General features: G+C 41.8%; 1 protein-coding gene across 1 annotated transcript; it reads left to right on the plus strand.

Moving 5' to 3' along the window:
• Positions 1 to 329: 329 nt before the first annotated feature.
• LOC143942167 (Fc receptor-like B) lies at positions 330 to 12,473 on the plus strand. Its single transcript, XM_077463425.1, has 6 exons — positions 330 to 417; positions 1,388 to 1,408; positions 5,146 to 5,412; positions 5,498 to 5,767; positions 8,460 to 8,750; positions 11,537 to 12,473. The coding sequence occupies exons 1-6, from the start codon at positions 330 to 332 to the stop codon at positions 11,629 to 11,631; spliced, it is 1,032 nt and encodes a 343-aa protein (XP_077319551.1). The 3' UTR covers positions 11,632 to 12,473.
• Positions 12,474 to 21,213: the final 8,740 nt, after the last annotated feature.

A 21,213-nucleotide genomic window follows, 5' to 3' on the forward strand; every position in this document is an offset into this window, starting at 1 on the left:
TGTACTGTATAAACTTTGTACCTCTGAACCGCTTCTGCCTTACAGTCTCTCCTGATACCTACGTTATGGCTGTATATAACTTCTCCAAATAAAAAAAATAAACAAATCTCACAACACACCTTTGTACCATTACCTTATACTTGCCCATATGGTGTAACCAATTAGCAACCTAGTATGCATGTAAGTCCGAAGCTGTGATCCACTACAAAAACTACTAGCACACTGCCTGAAGCATTACACAAGGCCAGCGGTTCTATGTACTTCATTCTCACGACATTGGCTTTTAACTATGGTAAAATATATATAAATAACACTCAGGAAGTGAGAAGATGGTCAAAACTTCTGCTTCTCAGAAAGACAGTCACAACTTTCAGGTACCAGCTACCATGTCTGCCTTCCTCGCCATCGTGTTCCTGTGTAAGTAAAATGTTTTTTTATTCTTTACATTACCTGAGTATTGATTGAGTGTCTTTTCTTTGAGATTGATTTGAGATTAATACACAAATCATCTAATTTCTATGAACCTGTTGGAAGCTCTTATTATATTTGTATCTATTGACTAGTGCTGCTTTACAAGTATCGATTGTAAGCTCTATTCATGGTCTTGTCACACAGGCTGGAAGGCTCCCAATCACAGGGGTATGTGTCCTCATTCTTCTGCTGAGTATCCCTTGTCTCATGACATATTTTCCTAGTAGATCCCAGCCTTGTATCTCCACCCCTCAGCTTATACAGCTTTTGAGGGGTGGAGGTCTGATCCCTCCATAAGGGAGCTGAATGAGGGTGCCTGGTTTGGGGACAAGGTGAATACATAATTCAAAGTCTGATTGCTGTTTGATTTGAACCGAACAAGGGTGAAGAGGAAGTCGATGATAAAAGAAGAGCTTCATATACTCTGGTTTCTCTTCAGATCGAATAAATCTTTCACCTTTTACTAAAAAAAATAAAAAATAAAAAGAGCTTCATATAAGTGATGGTGGTGGGTTGGATGGTGGATGCATAAGGCATAAAAGACGAGTCTTGGTAAGAAGGTTACGATGGAAGAATGGAAGGATCTGAAGGGTAATATGCCCAATCACTGTTATAAGGGGGCTTATGGGGTGAATATGAGGGCAGTTGATGCCTACACTATTGTGGAGTGACTACATAAGGTCTGATTGCTTAATCCAACCTCACCAAACCATGCTTTAGTTTTTTAAATTGTATTTGTGAAGAAAGAGTGACAGTTCCAATCTTCTTTTGACTTGAGAAAATCGGGATCATAACAATATCCTTGTTAGAATTGTATACATTTTCACTGAAATTGGAAGAGAACAAAATGACAAAAACACATAATGACATGTACTGTACATGATATTTTCTAAATTGTGTATTTTTTTATTTTCAGCTTTAAACATGGGAAAATCTGGTGAGTACAGAACTAAAACCGATACCATAAATATCACTAATAATATAAAAAATTTCCATGTGAGCCTAAAGTTTTCTGAGTAATCTATGTGAAGGGGTTTGGGTCATTGATTACCATTTTCTAGAAGTCTTTTCAAAATCAGAGCGGGTTAGCCAAAATTTGCACACAATTGAAATTAAACTTTGGTTTGAATATCAGAAATGCTTGTTGGGAAGGTCCACAGTGCTGAGATTTTAATTTGGGTTGAACTTAAATTCAGCTAAAATTTTTTAGAATTTCTAAAGTGCCCCGACCAGCATCAGCTCGATCGGCCTGTATGCATCCACAGTCAGCTCAACCGGTCCTCTATGTGTGTAGAGAAACTGCCCCGCCGTTCTCTCCAGAGACTCTTCATGTGCTCAACTGGATGTGACGTCACCTCCTAACCCAGAGCAGGCTGAGTTTCCAGCAGTGGTGGCCCATCCATACAGGGTACAGGGACGCTGCCCCTCTAATCCATGTGCCCAGCCCCTAATCTCCTTTTTTTTTTTTTTAATTACATGATTGGAGCCCGAGGCTCTAATAGGCTTCAAAAAAGGATGGGCTCAGAGCACGGTGCCCCGAGTCCACCCAGTTGTGTGATATTTGCAAATGAATATTCATTATTGTCTTCCTGGTTCACCTACCGGCCAATTAGGAAATGGGTCCTGAGACCTGTCACCCAATTGGCCGAGAGGAGAAGTGATCCTATTGGCCGCCAATTAGGAGGAGTAGGAGACGCAGTGAGAGTCACCGCCTTTCACTCAGAGGAAGCGCTGCCCGCAACCTATATGGGGCTGGATGACCGACCGCGCGGGGGGGGGGGGGGGGGTTGACTGCGAGTGCATGGTTTGCGACCCTCCCCCCCAAAAAATACCACCAACTGCCACTGGTTCCCGGGACAGCTAGGGAACTGACCATGATGTGCTGGTCAATTTGTTATAGGAAAGCAGAGGGACTGGTAGGATCACCAGGGATTTCACATAAACAAAGCAATACAAAGGGAACAGGAGACTTCCTCATACAAGTACATGGTACAGCAGACACATATCAGGAATATGAAAGGTTAGGGTAACCTATTTTATAAAGTGGTTGTAAAGTCTAAACATATTTTACCTTAAAGCATTCCTTGCATTAGGTAAAAAAAATGTAGGTGTCAGCCTCCTCCCCATTTTACTTACTTGAAATCATTTGAGGGCCATTGCACAGAGCAGGTAAGTATAGAGATGTATGTTATTAAAAAAAAATTACCTTTACAATAATTTTAAGGTTTGATAGGCTGGGTATCTATCTTCATTCGAAGCACCCTCATCTTTTGTATTTTACCAAAAACTGGATAATATATTGCTTATGCTAACACTGCGTGGCATAAAAAATGAAACTACCACCATTTTATTCTTCAGGATTTCTGCTTTCAGAAATTATGTCATGTTTCGGGGGTTTTAAAAAATCATCAGGCCTACAATGATTTTTTTTTAAATGTCTCAGGCGGGGAAAGATAACCCTCAAGGTTTTTTTTTACCTTAATGTCTTCTATGCATGAGCTTAAAAAAACCTTCAGCCTGCAGCAGGCCCCTTCCCCTCCCCCTCCAGACATTCAATACTTACTCCCGATCCAGCGATGTACATGAGAGCAGCTGTTCTCCCAGGTCTCTTCTGCCAGTGGCTCATCTTACTGTCAGTCATAGCCAATGAGGAGAGAGTGGGGGTGGGGTAGAGCTGCGCTACGTGTGTGAATGGACACAGAACAGCGGCTTGGGAACGGGCCTGCTTGGATGCCCCCATAGCAAGCCGTTTGCTATGGGGCACTTGGCAGGAGGGAGAGGCCAGGCGTGCCTGTGAGGCGGCGTACACACGGGCGGACTGTCTGCCGAAACTAAGTTCGTCAAACAGTCCGCTCAAACTTTTGAATGAACGAACTTGCCCACACACGGCACTTTTTTTGAGCGGACTTAGTTCGTCGTACTAAGTCCGCGCAACTTTTGAAATGAACGGACTCGCCCACACACGAGGCAACAGTCCGCTCATTTCGAGCACGTGTGAAGGTAGGCGGGGCCCGCGACGGAGACGTCGCGGGCTCCGCCGCCTGGAATGGACTTAAAGGGGAAGCCCAACGCCGAAAAAAATCGGCGTGGGGGTCCCCCCAAAGTCCACAACAGACCCTTGTCCGAGCACGCTACCCGGCCGGCCAGGAAAGGGGGGCGAGCGAGCGCGGCCCCCCCTCCTGAGCCGTACCAGGCCGCGTGCCCTCAACATGGGGGGTGCCTTGGGGAAGGGGGGGCCGCGCTCGCTCATGTGACATATACCATGTGACACCGCCCCATTGTCACTATATAAGTGGCCGCTCAGCGCGGCTCTGGCATTCCGGCCGGAGAGAGCGACGTGTCAACATCTCCTGGAGAAGAAGAAGAACAACAAGAAGAAGAACGGAAGGCGACCGGAAGGCGACAGCGGCGACAGAAGACCGGGCCACCGCCTCAAAAAGAGCTATAAGAAGGTGCGGTGGCCCGGCAGAAAAACGGAAGGCGGCGACAGAAGAACGGAAGGCGGCGACAGAAGACCGGGCCACCGCCTGTAAAAGAGCTATAAGAAGGGGCGGTGGCCCGGCAGAAGAACCGAAGAGGGGGACAAGACCCCCGAAGACGGAAGACCCCCGGAGCTGTGCAATAAAATATTTTATCTCGTGTGTTGTGTTTTTTTTTGGGTACTTTTATTTTACAGGTGAATGGGTAGGGGTACATTGTACCCCATACTCATTCACATAGGGTGGGGGGCCGGTATCCGGGGGCCCCCTTATTAAAGGGGGCTCCCAGATTCCGATAAGCCACCCGCCCGCAGACCCCGACAACCAACGGCCAGGGTTGTCGGGAAGAGGCCTTTGTCCTCATCAACATGGGGACAAGGTGCTTTGGGGTGGGGGGGCCGCGCGGCCCCCCTTCCCCAAGGCACCCCCCATGTTTAGGGCACACGGCCTGGTACGGCTCAGGAGGGGGGGCGCGCTCGCTCACCCCCCTTTCCTGGCCGGCCGGGTAGCGTGCTCGGACAAGGGTCTGTTGTGGACTTTGGGGGGAACCCCACGCCGATTTTTTTCGGCGTTGGGGTTCCCCTTTAAGTCCATACCAGGCGGCGGGGCCCGCGACGTCTCCTTCGCGGGCCCCGCCTACCTGGAGACGCGCTCCAAATGAGCAGACTTTCCTCCGAGCGGGAACAGTTTGCTCATTTCAAAAGTGGCCTACACACGGGCGGACTGTCCGCTCAAACCAAGTTTCAGCGGACAGTTTTTCGGAATTTCTGAAAAACTTTGTTCGTCAAACTGTCCGCTGAAACTGTCCGCTGAAAGCCCACACACGAGCGGACTGTCCGCTGAAACACTGTTCAGCGGACAAAGTTGAGCGAACAGTCCCCGTGTGTGTACGCGGCCTGAGGGACCTGAGAAGAGGAGGATCTGGGCTGCTCTGTGCAAAACCATTGCACAGAGCAAGTATAACGTGTTTGTTATTTTCAAAAAAATCTGCCTTTAATATCACTTTAAGGAGAGAAGTTTTCATTATTTAAAATAAAGATCTACCAACGTGTGGGAAAATCTCAGTGCCCAGGACTATAAACATCCCCATTTCTATAGAGAATGTATTTTTCTCATACAAGATGTGTTCACCTCTCTGTGTTTTGCTGCACACTGTGCTCTCTATGTGTTCTGTGTGATCTCTTTTCTTCTATAGGAGGGGCCATAAAACCTGTGGTGACCTTCACACCCAACTGGGGGAATGTACTACCAGGTGACGATGTGACTCTAACATGTGATGTGCCGTCTACTGTACCAGAGGAGCCCCGGACCTATCACTGGTACAAAGATAAGAGACCAATACCTGGAGATAAACAGAGGCTTCGTATATCTATTTCTTCAGTAGAGCGGGACAGTGGAGATTACCAGTGCCAGACCATCGGTGGTGATATCAGTGATCCCGTCTTCCTAGATGTTACAATAAGTGAGTCATGTCCATCTCATCTCCATCATTACAGATTGTTGGGTGTGAATAGAACAACCTAAAGTATCATTTTATTACATTTCAGATCACGTCATCCTGCAGAGACCTCCATCTGCCATCTATGAAGGAGACCCCCTGACTCTGAGATGTCATCATCTGAGATTTTTTGATGAAATAAACACAAAATTCTACAAGGATGATCAGGAGATACAATCATCAGAATCCGACTCCGAGTTCTATATTCCTAATATAATGATGAGTCAGTCTGGACGGTACAAATGTACTAAACAAATACAACCTTATGATCGTCCACATGTGGTGGAGCACTCAGATGTATCCGTTATCTCTGTGAAAGGTAAAGTAATGTTCATTTTAAACTGTATTATTAGAAATAGGGATGAGCTTTATATTCGGGTCGAACATGAGTTCGACTCGAACATTGGTTGTTCGAGCATTCATCGAAATACGAACCTTATGGGGCATTCGCGACAAATTTCTCTGCATTGTTGTCTGATGATTGGCCAAAGCATGCATTGGCATAGTGCATGCTTGGCCAATCATCAGACAACAATGCACTGCGATATCGCGCCGCTCGAATTTGGCACGAACACCCCATAAGGTTCGTATTTCGATGAACGAATGAAGCGGGTCACCTCTTGGCAGGACCATGAATGAGAGACTCACCATTAGATGGGAACTATTACAAGCAAAGATATGAGATACACCAGCATGGTCCTAAAAGCTCTACCATATGTTATAGAGGAACTCTGTACTTCATCAACCTCTTGCACTGCCATGTGACTGCTGGAAATGTCTGTACAAAGGGAAGATGTAATGTCAGTAGTTGCTGGTTTAGTGAATGGACCGGTCTGATCTTTGGGAATGACAAGTGAGTGAAATCCTGCAGTGTATGGGAATGTGGAATTTGTTTCGTTATCAATTGAAATTCAGATGACATTTTCGTTATTCAGAAATTCGGATGCACTATATCTAATTGTGATTATCAAATCACAATATATTATAAATAAATTATATTGAAACAAATTATCCTACTTATCCATTATTGAAAATGAATTTGCTTTTTTGAAAAAGAATTTGAATTTGAAATAAAAAATATATTCAAATTTGAAAATGATTAATTTTATCAAATGAATCAGAAATTAAACAAAATTTATTTTTCCATCATGCCTCTCTAAAGTGTAACATGTGTTGAAGATCTGGTGGAGGAAAATCAATGTGATTTCCCTCATAAAATCTTTGTAGATAGTCCCGGGACCGGTGTCACTGGCTGGTGGAAAGAAGTTATCCTTCCATGTGGAGCCTAGTCTAGTACTTAGGCCTCTGGCCACTTGCATTTCTTTTAATCATTTTTACTAGGTTTTTATACATATGTACAAGTGAGGCGATGATGAACAATGTATCAAGAAAAAAAAAAGAAGAAAATATGAAATAGGACAGTATGTAAAATACATCAGGTACAGCAACAGTCTGGATAAATCATGAAATATCTGAGGTCTGAGGTCTAAGCAATCTAGTACTAAGCTCAGCGAAAGTCAATGGCAGTAACAATATCTACATAGTTGGGTATTTGACCCAGGAGGACCATGGTTTCCATGAACGCTCAAACTGATTCATCCTGCCAGCTCACAACGCTAAAAAAAATTCATAATCATAAGTAAGGTTGATAGAAGTAATCACTTCGGACAGTTTAGGGGTGAAGTCTTTCTTCCAGTATCTTTGTATTTTCCTGGATGCTAACAGTATATGGGCGACTATTAAGCAAAATTGAGGTGGAAAGTTTTCAATTTCTAAATTTAGAATGGCCAAAGCCGGGTTAGGGGGAGTTAGGATACATGTAACAGAGGAGATTAGACCAAACATGGTTCCAGAAGCTTGTGAGACTCTTGCAAGGCCAGAGAATATGATAGTGGTTGTCTACATGACCACAGTTGCACCAACATAGAGGCGATTGGGAGGGGTAAAATTGGCCTACTCAGTAGGGTGTAAGGTAACAGCAAGACATTCTTTTGTTTTGGGAGAGTTCCTAGTGGTTAGTACAGTGGGAAATACCATGTGTACATTTAAAAGACTGGAGCCATTGTGCTGGTGTATAAGTATTCTGTAGATCTTCCTCCCATTTTAGGAGAGGACTAGATTTGCAGAACGTAGTTTTGCACTGAAGGGTATTGTAAAAGAGAGAGATGCCTTTTAGACAAGATGTGGGAGATCCATAGTAAGTTTGTATCAAGGGAGGGAGCTTTATCATTGGGGTGGGATAGTTGCCCATAAATATGGTTATCCGAATATATGAATAAAGTTCAGTGGGGGGAATGTCATATTGACCAATTATCTCTGGGAAAGGTTTGGGTAAGCTGATATTAAGGACATCCTCCACCCACTGAATGCCCCGATCTCACCACTTCTGAATTGATAAATACGGGATAAGAATTTCCAACACCGTAAACGACATCCGTAGTTGCTAAGCCTTGGAGGGGTCTCATCTTATTTCACTTTTATACCTCACTGTATTTATTGCAATATGTTTCCATTTCAAAATCAAATTAATTTCAACATAACAAATATAATGAAACAAAATGAATAGCTTAACAAATAAACCCGAAAGTAAACAAAATAAATGTTTCCATCCTGCACATTTCTAAAGTGTAACATGTGTTGAAGATCTGGTGGAAGAAAATAAATGTATAATGAGATTCGACTCAAAAAATCTTTGCAGTCAGTGCCGGGACCGGTGTCACTGGCTGGTGGAAAGACGTTATCCCTCCAGTGTGGGGCCTGGTGTAGTACTTAGACCTCCGACCACTAGGGGCATTATTTCACACATGAAAGCAGGTCTTCATACAAGCACTTGGCTAAATAGTGAGTAAGAATTGATTGCATGTAATTCCCCACCTCCACCAACAAGCATATGAAATTATCTCATCATTAGTAATGTCCATTCACAACTTTATACATTTATACTCTTTTTACTTTTTCATCCATTAATTGACATCCTACTGACCAATAATTGTCATAATCTCCTTTTCCAGAGCTCTTCTCTCCTCCAGAAATAAAAGTGACCCCGTCCAGGATTATAGGAGGAGATGAGATGACGGTGAGATGTGACACCAGACTGGATCCACTCAGAGGCGGCACAGAGCTGCACTTTGCCTTCTACAGAGATGGACGGACTGTGCGGGGATACGATGTATCTGATACATACAGAGTGCCGTCATCTCAGCTTGAGGATTCTGGGAATTATACCTGTGAAGTGAGGACGGTGTCCGACACTGTGAGGAAGATGAGTGATGAAATCTATATTCAGATAATGCAGATACACGGTGAGCTTGAAGAACTGAATTAGCCTCTGATCTATACATGTTCTGTCTCAAATATCACTTTATAGAAAATGAATAGCTTCTGAGACCCAGTCTGTATAGATAGTTTGACAACTTGCTGACTTTAGAAGATCCACAGGCAGTGTTAGCCCACCAAGACAATGCTGAAGAGAGTCCATTGTAATTTGTTCCAGACTGGCATATACAATGGATGTTTTGGGGGGGGGGGGGGGGTTGCATGTGGAAATAAATGTTGATCTTAAAGCCTCCCACTTCCTTAAAAGTTCCTTCACTTAAAAGTAAAAAAGAAACTAATACAGTACACAGGAAAGAAGGAAGTTCCTAGCTAAGGGCTGAAAAAAAGGCTGTGCTTACTATAATGGTACTTGTGAGCCAGAGCCTAGATTGGCAGGGTAAGATGAGCAGCACCAATACTCAACATTTACACATTGTGATACATTATTATCTTTACTTTTTTTTATTCCTTTCCCTTATTTACTTTCCCTTAGTCTTCCTTCCCCTTATTCAATTTACATTAGTATTCCCTTAGGCTTTTTTCCTTTCCAAAAAAATTCTCTTTCCCTTACTTTCCCTTACTCATTATTCCCTTCCCTTATTCTCTTTTCCTTTGTCACTCTTCTCTCCCTTATTCTCTTTACCTAAGTCTTTATTTCCTCCCCATATTCTCTTTCCCTTAGTCATTATTCCTGTTCGTTATTCTCTTTCCTGTAGTAATTCTTCTCTTACTCTCTTTCTCTTTTTTCCCTTCCCTTATTCTCTTTCCCTTAGTCTTTCTTTCCTTCCCTTATTCTCCTTTCTCTAGAAATCTGCGTCTTCCTTCAGTCAGAGAATTGTTGGAGTGTGGGGAAGATTAGAGAAATCAAAAGACTCTTTACAAGTCGGGGAACACAACGGTTCTCTCTTCTCTCTTTTGATTGGTGGATTCTAAAGCTTAAAATCAGTTTAGAATATAAAGCAGACCCCGTGCTGCCTTCATTAGCACATTCTAGCTTTGCCTCTAGGAATGAGGCCCGAATTCACCATTGCCATGGTTTTGTGGCAAAGCCGTGGGATTTGCAAAATTTGTGAATCACAAGCCAAAAAGTTTGCAGGTTCACCCCCAAAAATAAGGAACAATAAGAACCAATTATTTAAAATAATACATTACTCGGTCCTGTCTATAAAAGAGTGGGCTCACAACGGCAGCCGTATTGTCTATTTATGTTGTAGCTTTTAGAGAGAGCTGATAATTCTGTGTGGGCAGAGATACTTTTTTCAAATTAAATATTATTATTTTATTTATTTTTGCCAATGGTATATGACCCCATGGCAGTGCCCAGCTTCCTATACCTTCTGTTTAAAAATAGGTTGCTAAAAAGCCCTACAAATGGCCAGAATAATAAGATTTGTCTCCCACCCAGGGCTGGACTGGGACAAAAAATTTGGCCCTGGACTTCATCCAGACCAGCCCACTTTAATTTTGCAAACAAGTACAAAAACAGTATATAAAACTATATGCAAATGTGCAAAAAAAAACATACGTAGCATAACATAAGGAGTCCTCACTAACCTCTTTTATTATACTCCTCTGTATTTTTCTCATCTTTCTCACATCACTGTGTGAAGTTGAGGGTCGAGCTGTGCAGCCATTAATTTGTCACTGAAACTGGCCCACTGAGCCATCGGCCCACCGGGAAACTCCCTGTAGTCCCAATGGCCGGTACATGCCTGCTCCCATCCATGGACTTTAATAGTGATTGCTTCCAAGTTTGTGAACTTCGAGCAAGATTCATGAACTGTTTGGGAACTGAACCCAAGCTGATTTGCTCATCACTTATTAGTTCATACAGAAATAACCACAATACAAGGGGTAGGGTTTGGTAAAGGGATGTCATGACAATAAAGGCCTTCTTCTTCTCCATCATTCAGATGGACTTACAGCAGCATTGTGTCCAAAAATAGAGCCCTGATGTTGGGGAATTGTATCTTCTCTCTTCATTAGCCAACAGTTATATTTAACCACTGATCCCAGAACAGTAATAGTTCAGGCTCTAATAATTGTTACCTCCATAAGGTGAAGACACTGGGCAGCGAAATTATTGCAAAAGCTCTACATAGTAAAAAGGCTGCCATAAAGGAGTCAATATTGTCCAAGTGTCAATGGCCAGAGTCCCTAATGAACGCTAATTGGAACCCTAATTGAGGCAATAATTCCACATGGAATAACCCACATGGAGTAGAACTAGCACTCAAACAAGAACTCCATCTACATGGACTAACCCTAATTGGGGCACTAATTCCAAAATGGAACTCTAATTGAAGCTCTCACAATTCAATTTCCATTTATGTCACGGCGGAGTCAATAATGAGACCTAAAAGAGAGGTCCATAATGTGAATATACTGGGCAGAGAAATTATTGCAAAAACTTTTCATAGTAAAAAAATCAGTTAAATTTAAAGTTGAAATTCACCTTTTTAATGGTTTGCCAACAAATGGATTTGTAAGATCGGTCAGCCAGTCTTGTGATTTATGCTCCTCTAGAGCAAGTGACAAACTTATCTCCCAGTTCAGCTTCATTTCTTCCCGTGTCACCTGTCCTCCTATTATTGGAATAAGTTAGAACATATTACTGGTACATAAAACAACATCATTGCTTCTGTCCAATGAGAAGGAAGCTAATCCAGATCCTTCATATACATTCAGAATTTTTAATAGTTCAAAATTTCACAAATAAAGTTTTTTTCTTATCTAAAAATCACATGACTTCCATCTCTGGTTCTCTCTTCAGATTACATGATAATGCAGAATATTATACGACTGGTGATCTCTGGATTTGTATTATCTGCTGCCGTATGTTTCATCTACTTCCACAACAAGTGGTAGAGAAGATCATCTAGGAATCTGAGGACCTCAATGAAACATCTAAGTGAACATGGAAAAGCTCTTGGCTGAATTTCAAGGAACTTCATCTTTATAAAATAAACTTATATTGACAAAAAACTCAATCTGATTAATCTGAAAAAATAATGAGTGATTAAACTAATGTATTTATAAAGTGAATACAGTGAGTGTTGGAAGCAGAAGTGGTCACTGAGATCACACATGTAGGAGAGAATAACAGGAAGGAAATAAAATGTTTTCTTAAACTAAAAACTGAGAAGAGACTCACAACACAAATGTCACACTTTACTGATCACGTTGTTTATTATTAGTTCTAAAAACTAAAGAATATATGAAGTGGGTTTTGTATGTATTGGTGCAGATTTACTAAAACTGGGAAGTACAAAATCTGGTGCAGTTGTCCATGGTAGACAATTAGATTTTAACTTCAGATTGTTCAATTAAACTTTGTAAAAAAAAAACAGGAAACTGCTCCAGATTTTGAACTTTCTAGTTTTAGTAAATCAATTAATGTAGAATTATTATATGTTAACATTTTATATTCTTATTTTTAGCCAGCAGATAACATTGTAGGCTAATTTTCATGTTTCTCCAATCTTCTTACCTCTTTTTGTAAAAAGCTTGTAGCCTTGTACCTACATTATATTATGTTATGCCTGTTACTGTATTATGTTTTTTAAGTTTCTGGTTGGCGCATGCAAGGGTCAATTGTATGAAATGTCTTCCCCTCTATGTGTGTGGCACCTCCCTTCTTCAGGGCCTATATATACATGGGGAGCCGGAGAAGAAGATGAATGGACTTCGTGGAACATTTTTATTTTTTAATAAAGGACTTGTCCCTAAGCTATGTATTGTCGTTTTTAACATTTTGACACTTTTTTGTGAAATGGTAGGATTACTTGTACCCTTTACCATTTCACACAGGGGGGAGGGCGGGATCTGGGGTCCCCCTGTTAAAGGGGGCCTCCAGATTCCGATAAGCTCCCCGCCCGCAGACCCCCACAACCACCGGGCAAGGGTTGTGGGGATGAGGCCCTTCTCCCCATCAACATCCTCCCTATGTTGAGGGCATGTGGCTTGGTATGGTTCAGGAGGGGGCACTCTCTCATCCCCCCTCTTTTTCTGTGTCCTGCCAGATTGCATGCTCAGATAAGGGTCTGGTATGGATTTTTGGGGAGACCCCTACGCCATTTTTTTAAATTTTTTAGCACAGGGTTCCCCTTAAAATCCATACCAGACATGAAGGGCCTGGTATAGAATTTGGGGGGACCCCCACGCAATTTTTAAAAAGAAATTTGGTTCGGGGTTCCCCTTAATATTTATACCAGACCCAAAGGGCCTGGTAATGGACTGGAAGGGATCCCATGCTGTTTTTTCAACGACTTTTATCCGTATTGCAGAGACCCGACAATTCATGATAGCCGCGAGTAGTTTTAAATTACTTTTTTTCCTTTAGAAATGTCATTTTGTGCATGGACTGCTCTAAACACGGCAAACATGCACCACTTTACAGGCATACTATAGACACACCCCAGGTACGAAATTTAAAGGAATATTTCACTTTTATTGTTTCACTTTAAGCATTATTAAAATCACTGCTCCCGAAACACTTTTTATGACAATAACTTGCATATTAACCCTTAAAATTAGCACTTTTGATTTTTTACGTTCATGCCCCATAGACTTTAACAGTGTTCGCATGTTCGAACAAAGTTTTTGCCTGTTCACATGTTCTACTGCGAACTGGACAGGAGGGTGTTCAGGCCCGTCCCTACTGTTTAGCATTGTCATTGAGTAAGTGAAAGTGAAAGTGAAGGTCAAGTGAAAATAAAATAAATAAATCTGTCACGGGGACCCTACTTCCCTTGATTGCCCTACTGTTCCCCAGCATCAGCCCTACAAATGTATGTGCCATGTGTCACTGTGGCGGGAGTCACTTTGGGTGTGGTTGTATTCCATTGTTCTGTTGTGTCTGTCGACCATGGGAGAAAAGTATATTATGGGATGTATGTCTAGGTAGAGGGGTGGGGAATTACTCCAGCAGCCCCTCCCTGCTGATAAAACTGTTTACTGATGAGAAGTTTGAATACACCTGACCTGTGTGTCTATTGTTATTGGACAGTTTACCCCACCCTAAATCCAAGAGAGGGGGGAGTGTCCCCGAGTTGTATATCTGTTGTTACATGTGTTTGAATAAAGAGTCTGATGTTTTTCACCCTACACTTTTACGGCTAGTGACTGGGTGGGCTAAAGGGTCTTGGATCGTGTGGTACCAGACAGAGGAAGCATTTACGGCGGACATAGTCCTGTTGAGGACAGGGGTCCATTACAAAATCATACACCAAATATGATGATCCATTGAGAAAACATAAGTGATCTCTGAGCTCACACATTTAGGAAATAAAGTGATGTTCATGAGAAAATCGAAGATGAGATGAAGATGGGTTTTGTTTATGTTTCCTAATATTTGCTGATGTTCTGGAAATGACAGTAAAAAACGAGCGTGGTAAATCTCGATACTGAATGGAGAGACATACAAATCCTTTAGCAGGAAAAACCTCTCCCATATACAGTATATATCCCATCTGTGTATTCAGCCATTTACCCGGAGGTCAGCTTTAATGTGCAGATCAGTACAATGGGGTAAGGTGGTGGAAATTATTTCTTCCCAGGACCCGTCTCCTGAATTTCACTCATCCACTCTTGTATTACACTCAAAGACATTGTTCAATAAAACATGTAAAATTAAAGAGGCCCTGTCACCAAATCAATTGCAGGTAAAGCACAGACTAATCAAGTATTTCAAATTTGTACTTGAAATGTATTTGCCTTTTATCAATTATGTTTTATTCACGTGATTGATGCCTTTGAATTTGCTCAAAAATTTGACTACTCCAGAAGAGCCAATAGCCAAGCTCAACCCCCTCCCTCATTGCACAACCTAGAACTCTCTCTTCTGGGAGTGTCAGTCACTGTCCATGCTGGCCCTTCACCTCTCTAGAAAACCTTTTAAGTAGCAGCTGGGAGATGTGTGAAGGAAAATACTAGTAAGTATTTATTTATTCTCATCAGTATATCTCCCCCAAAAGGGTGATTACTTCTATTCCTATTGGTTCGTCTACCCCATAGGAGTTCCTGTGGGTTGTAACTTAAGTTTCCAACTTTTATGGGTATATCTCCCCCAAGGATTGCACCTGTTTCTATTCTTATCGGTACATCTACCCCAGTTATCTAAGTTTACAATTCTTATCAGTACATCTATCCCAAAGGATTGCCTATAGGTTGTATGCTAAATGTACAATTTTTATTGGTAAATCTACCCAAAAACAGAACCTGTTTCTATTCTCGTTGTTGCATCATCACCAAAAGATTGCCCCTTGTGTGTAACCTGAGTTTACAATTCTTATTGGTACATTTACCCCAGAAAAGTGCCTAATGGTGTCATCTACACCTACTATCTACAGTCTGCTATGCAGTGAGATAGAAATGGAATCCATACCTTGCCATAATGACAACACTGGACTCCAAACAAGTGTCCTTACCATCATGTAATCCAGCAAGACCAGTAAACCTGGGTACAAGACCAGCAGTAGCCACCTTAAAATGTGATATGAGTTTTGTTTAGCATATCATATCAGATAAGGCAGAACTGAGATATCATTGGCTATAACAGATGATTCTTTGTTCTACATTCTCACAACATCGGTGTTAAGTCTGGTGAAATGTCCATAAATAACACTCATGAAGTGAGAAGACGCTCATAACTTCTGCTTCTCTGGAAGACCGTCACAACTTTCAGGTCTCGGCTACCATGTCTGTCCTTCTTGCCATTGTGTTTCTATGTAAGTAGAATTTTTTTTCTTTTTTTTTAATACCTAGTATTCTATTATTTTATTGTAAATATCAAAGTATTGGTGTCTTTACTTTGAGACAGTGTGCAACATAAAATATATCATTACTATGAACCTGTTAGAGGCTCGATGTAAAGCACACTTATTATAGTTTTATCTGTTGTGGACAAAGTATGATGACCCCTCTTCTTCTTCTTCTTCTTCTTCTTCTCTTCTGCATCTTCCATCGTATTCACCATCCAATGGGCACTGTATGAGCTGTCTAGTTCCATGAGAAATAGTTTACATCATCTTACAGTTGTTAATTAGTATCCATTCTCAGTAATGGTGGATTGTACATTATAGAAAGGAGCTACAGAAGTCATCTAAGCAGAGCATTTCTTGACTTGTGCTGTTATTATCATTGATTGTAAGCTGTGGTCATGGTCTTGTCATGCAGGCTGGAAGGTTCATAAGGCATAAAAGAAATGTCTTGGTAAGGTGGTTATGATGGATGCATTGAAGGATCTGAATGAGCTTGTCCAATCATTGTGTAAGGGGGGTGATAGGTTGAATATAAGGACAATTGATGGCTACACGTTGGAGGAGTGGTAACTTTAAGTCCGGTCGCTTAACCCAAATTCTCCAAACCATAGCTTGTCACATAAGGGAGAGCGTCAATTACGATCTTCTGGTGATCGAAGAAAATAAAACAACAGAAAATTATGATTCTAACATTTTTGCTATAAAGAAAATGTATAATTTCTAACTCAAAATGAAAGGATGAAAAATGATTGGAATGCATTAGATTTTTTTTTTTATGACATGTACTGTACATAACATTTTCTAAAAAGTGCATTTTGGCTTTTCAGCTTTGAACGTGGGAACATTTGGTGAGTACAGAGCAGACATTGAATAATATATCATAAACACATACTTTTATGTTACAATTTTGGTCTTAAAGTTGTCTGAGAAAGAAGGTGTTTGGATCATTGATTATGACTTTGTTGATAGCTTTGCATTAATGCAGTGGTATTCAAAAAGTGCGGGTTAGCTACATTTGTACACAACTGAGATTAAATTGTCATAAAATTTACTTAAATGTATCACACAAATGCTTCCTGGAAAGACCCGTAGTGGTGAGATTTGTTTAAAGACATTTTATTGAAGTTTAGTGTATAACAAAAACAGTAAAGTCAAATGTTAGGGTACAGAGTAAAAAGAAAAAAATGTTACAATGCCTCAAATAGTAGATGTAACAGTTAACATAAGAAGAACCGAAGAGTAAACATTTGTACGATTATAATGGTATAAGGTGAGGTTATCTGATAGGTACAGTGTTATAGTCGTAAGTACAGTGCCTAACTGTGATTTAGAAGATGTTAAGTGAGCAGAACAGGCACTGTGCTTATTTGAAAGAAACAAAATCCAATACAGAGTCATTATCTCTTAGTAGATAGATGCAATTGTTGGCAATAGTATGTTGGTGTGGCAATGGTATGTGCAGATAAATTCAGAGAGGTACAGTAAGTGGTAATCTCCAGTGTGGAGAACTAGTGCGTAATGCACTAAGGGATGTTCGTTAAAGGAAGGGGAACTGGTCCAGCCAGTCATTTTCTCAGATCACTGACATATTTAGTGCTTTAGGGGAGCAGTGAAAGATATTCTGGGGATGTACTGAAAAGCAACCAACTCGACCATATGCATGTGAAGGTAGAAGGGGTATCATTGGCTTGATGTATCAGGTTCTCCATCTCAGCTGTTTTGTTAATACGGTTGAACCACTCCAGTAAAGAGGGGGGATGTTTGGATTTCCAGTTGGCTGGGATGCACATATTCGCCGCCATGATCATATGCATGGTTAGGGATCCCATGTAGGCTTTTTTGGATTGTGTGGAGACATGAAAAAGAAGTTGAGCAGGGGAAAACTGTATTGGGCGGGTAGAAAATTTTTGGGTGATTCTATGGACTTCTTGCCAAAATGGCTGGACGATGGGACATGACCACCAAATATGTTCCAGGGTGCCAAGACTGGCCTGACATCTCCAACATTGCGGGGAGACAGATGGGAAGATACGATGCAGTTTTAGAGGTGTACTGTACCACCTGGATAATAATTTAAATGCATTCTCCTGGACACAGACATTTCGGGAGCCTTTATGTATGACAGAATATGTACCTTCCCAATCCTTGGGATTTAAGGGTGATGGCAGGTCTCTATTCCAGGCTTTGGTAGACCAATATTCATTGTCGGTCTGTTGTGGGAATAGTATATTATACGAAAAGGAGATGAGGTGTCTTTGTGGTTCGATCAGTGTACATGTTTGTTCAAAGGAGGTTAAGGTTCGAACTCCAGCGAGGGAGTGGGGCTTGGAAGTCAGAAAATGGTGTATCTGATTATATGTCCATTGGGAAAACCCACTTTTGAGCATATTTCTCGACAGGTTTGTATAGGATAGAAGATGATTACGGTCATAGAAGTCTTTAGACAGGACTTTAGGATGAGGCCATAATCCGTGGAGAAAAGAGGGGTGCATACCCGGTGGGAACGCTGGATTGAGTTTTAGTGGTGTTAGTGGGCCCGTGACTGAGGAGATCTGATAGGTTTTGCAAGCGTATCGAAATGCGTTGAGTGACGTGGCGATTAACGGGTGTGAAGAATAGCTACGGGGGACATGTGTGGGGAGTAACCATGGTGTTTGAGCCACTGGTATTTGATCAAGGGATGATTCAAGTTGAACCCAGTCTTTCGTGTTGGAATGGACGTTCCAGTCAATTATTCTGGCAAGGTGACATGCTAGGTAGTACCTATGGATGTCTGGCAAACCAATACCTCCTTGTGTTTTTGGTGTAACAAGTCTTGAATAACTCAGTCTGGGTCTTATGGAACCCCAGACAAACGTCGAACAGAGTTTGCGGAAGGAAGCGAAAAACGTTTGGGGAAGTGAGATAGGTATAGTCTGGAGGAGATACAAAATCCTTGGTAAAATATTCATTTTTATGATGGCTGCTCTGCCAAACCAGGAGAATATGCCTTTTGACCACCTCTGAAGGTCAGTGGACATGGTGCGTAGTAAAGGCAGGAAGTTAAGATCATATAAATTAGCTAGGGATCTTGGAAGTTGGATACCTAAGTAGGGTATACTATCAGGACTCCATTTAAAGGGGAAATTCGCCCGGCATTGGGCGCACACTTTTTCGGTCAGCGATACATTTAGTGCAAGGGATTTTTTAAAGTTAATTTGTAGGTTAGAGATGATATGGAATTGGTCGAATACTTTGAGTAAGTTAGGGATGGATGTTAGGGGTTCTGTTAGGAATAAAAGAATGTCGTCCGCAAATGCAGCCGTTTTAAATGTTCTTTTGCCTATATCCACGCCCTTAATGTCTGGGTTTTCTCTAATTTGTCTCAATAATGGTTCAAGAGTAAGGATAAAAATTATCGGGGATAACGGGCACCCCTGACGTGTGCCATTGGAGATAGAGAAGGCATTCGACAGGTGGCCATTGACTTTCACTCTCGCCGTTGGTCCTGAGTAAAGCAGATTGATATAATTGAGCATTCTATTAGGCAGACCAAGAGCTTTTAAAGTCACTGACATGTAATCCCAGGCCACCCTGTCGAATGCCTTCTCCGCGTCTAGGGAAAGGAAGAATCCAGCTTGTTTTTGGGAAGATAGCCAATGGTGGACATTAAGAGCTTTGAGAGTGTTGTCTCTCGCTTCCCGGCCAGGCCTGAAGCCCACCTGATCGGGATGTATAAGGTCAGGGAGTAAAGGCAAAAGTCTGTTAGATAAAATTTTAGCGTACCATTTAAGGTCAACATTTAGGAGCGAGATAGGCCTATAGTTGGTAACCTGTGTGGTATCTTTGTTTGGTTTTGGGATTACGGCTACATGTGCGGACAACATATCTCGCGGGGCAGAACACGGGGATGAACATGTGTTAAAGGAGGATAGAAAGTGGGGTAGTAAAATATGTTCATAGGTTCTATAGTAACCAACGGGCAGTCCATCAGGGCCCGGGCTTTTACCTGCGTGCATGGCTTTAAGAGCCGTTCGAGCTTCTTCTGAGGTCAGAGGAGTATCGAGCATCTGGCATGCGGAGGTGGAGATAGGAGTTGGGCTATATTTATTTAAAAAGTCAGATATAAGTTGGGCCCGCCGCTGGTTAGGGATTGGTGGTGTATTAGATGATGAGGTAAGGTTGTATAGATTTGAATAATATTGTACAAATTGCGTGGCGATGTCAGGTGTTGTGGATAATTTTTTGCCTGTTGGATCTGTGATATTGTGAACAGTTATTGATGCTTTCTTGGATTGAAGGGCTTTTGCTAATATTTTCCCAGATTTATTACCATATTCATAAAACGTTTTTTGAGAGAGTATATATTTGCGCTTAGTCTGTTTTCCCAGTAATTCTAACATTTCTTTCCTGGATTGGATAAGGGTGGCAAGCAGTGTGGTGGTGCTCTTTAGACTATGTGCACGTTCCAAACATCTAATTTTAGTGGCCAAATCATTGAAGTGTTTTTTGTACTCTTTTCTCTTTTTTGCCGCCGCTGCTATGAGGGTTCCTCTTACTACACATTTGTGTGCGTCCCAGTGAATGAGGGGAGAGGTATCTGTGGCTTTGTTATCTAAGAAGTAATGTTTCATTGTTTGCTCCACTTCTGTAGCTATAATCGGATCAGTTAACAAGGATTGATCTAGTCTCCAGGAGTGGGTGCGTGGGGTGGAAGATGGGATGGATAGTGTGATTGAAACCGGATTGTGGTCAGAAAGAAACATAGGGTTGATGGATGCGTGTGTAAGATAAGGTAAAGCTTCTTGAGAGATAAAGAGGAAATCAATTCTGGAATATTTTCCATGAGGTGTCGAGTAGAATGTAAAGTCCTTTGTATCTGGGTAGAGGGTTCTCCAGGCATCATGTAAAAGCAGAGTTTGCATCTGAGTTTTTATTGATCGAAGGGCAGCATAGGTAAGGGAGGAGTGCCCATTAGAGGTATCGAGTATAGGGTTCAAAGGAACATTGAAATCCCCTCCCATAATAAGTGTGCCTTCTTGAAACGAGACCAATTTGGACACAATTCCCTTGAAGAACGGCACTTGGAGTGTGTTGGGCGCATATATGTTTGCAAGTGTAAATGGTTTGTTTTGGAGGAGTCCTTTAAGGAATAGAAACCTGCCATCATCATCAGCTAGAGTGTCAGTGATCTGGAGGGGGCAATGTCGGGCTAGTAAGATGGAAACACCTTTTTTTTTCGCTAGTGTGGTGGTGGAGTGGTATGCCGTGGGGTAGTATTTGCACTGGAGTTTCGGTATATTGTCTGATCTGAAGTGTGTTTCTTGTAAGAATAGTATGTCTGCTCCACTTTTTTGCATGGCTAATAATAGTTGTGAGCGTTTTTCCGGGATATTTAAACCCTTAGCGTTCAAGGATATGATTTTGAGATGGAGTAGATTGGTTGCATCCCCAGAGGTAATCATGGTGTCGAGATCGAAATGTGAATGTAGATGCGTCCGGGGAAAAGGGTAGTAGAGAGAGTAAGCAAATAAATAAAAAATAAAAAAAATTGGGGGAAGGGGTAAACGGTAATCCGGCAGCAGGTAAGAACCCGCTTACCTGCGTCAAAGATAAGGGGGTATGGGCCGGAATGTGGTAGAGGCCTGCAGGGTATGTCCCATACGAAAGCACTGGACAGTCCTACAAGCCACTAGGGAGGAGGTGATTG

This window comes from Lithobates pipiens, unplaced genomic scaffold (genome assembly GCF_037356315.1).
Source record: "Lithobates pipiens isolate NorthernLeopardFrog02 unplaced genomic scaffold, aLitPip1_a1.2 Scaffold_30, whole genome shotgun sequence".
NCBI classification, from domain to species: domain Eukaryota; kingdom Metazoa; phylum Chordata; class Amphibia; order Anura; family Ranidae; genus Lithobates; species Lithobates pipiens.

Coding starts and splice junctions, on each gene's coding strand:
- LOC143942167 (XM_077463425.1), top strand. CDS start 330: ATGGTCAAAACTTCTGCTTCTCAGAAAGACAGTCACAACTTTCAGGTA. Junction 5,413..5,497: donor CTTCCTAGATGTTACAATAA/GTGAGTCATGTC, acceptor ATTACATTTCAG/ATCACGTCATCCTGCAGAGA. Junction 8,751..11,536: donor TCAGATAATGCAGATACACG/GTGAGCTTGAAG, acceptor TTCTCTCTTCAG/ATTACATGATAATGCAGAAT.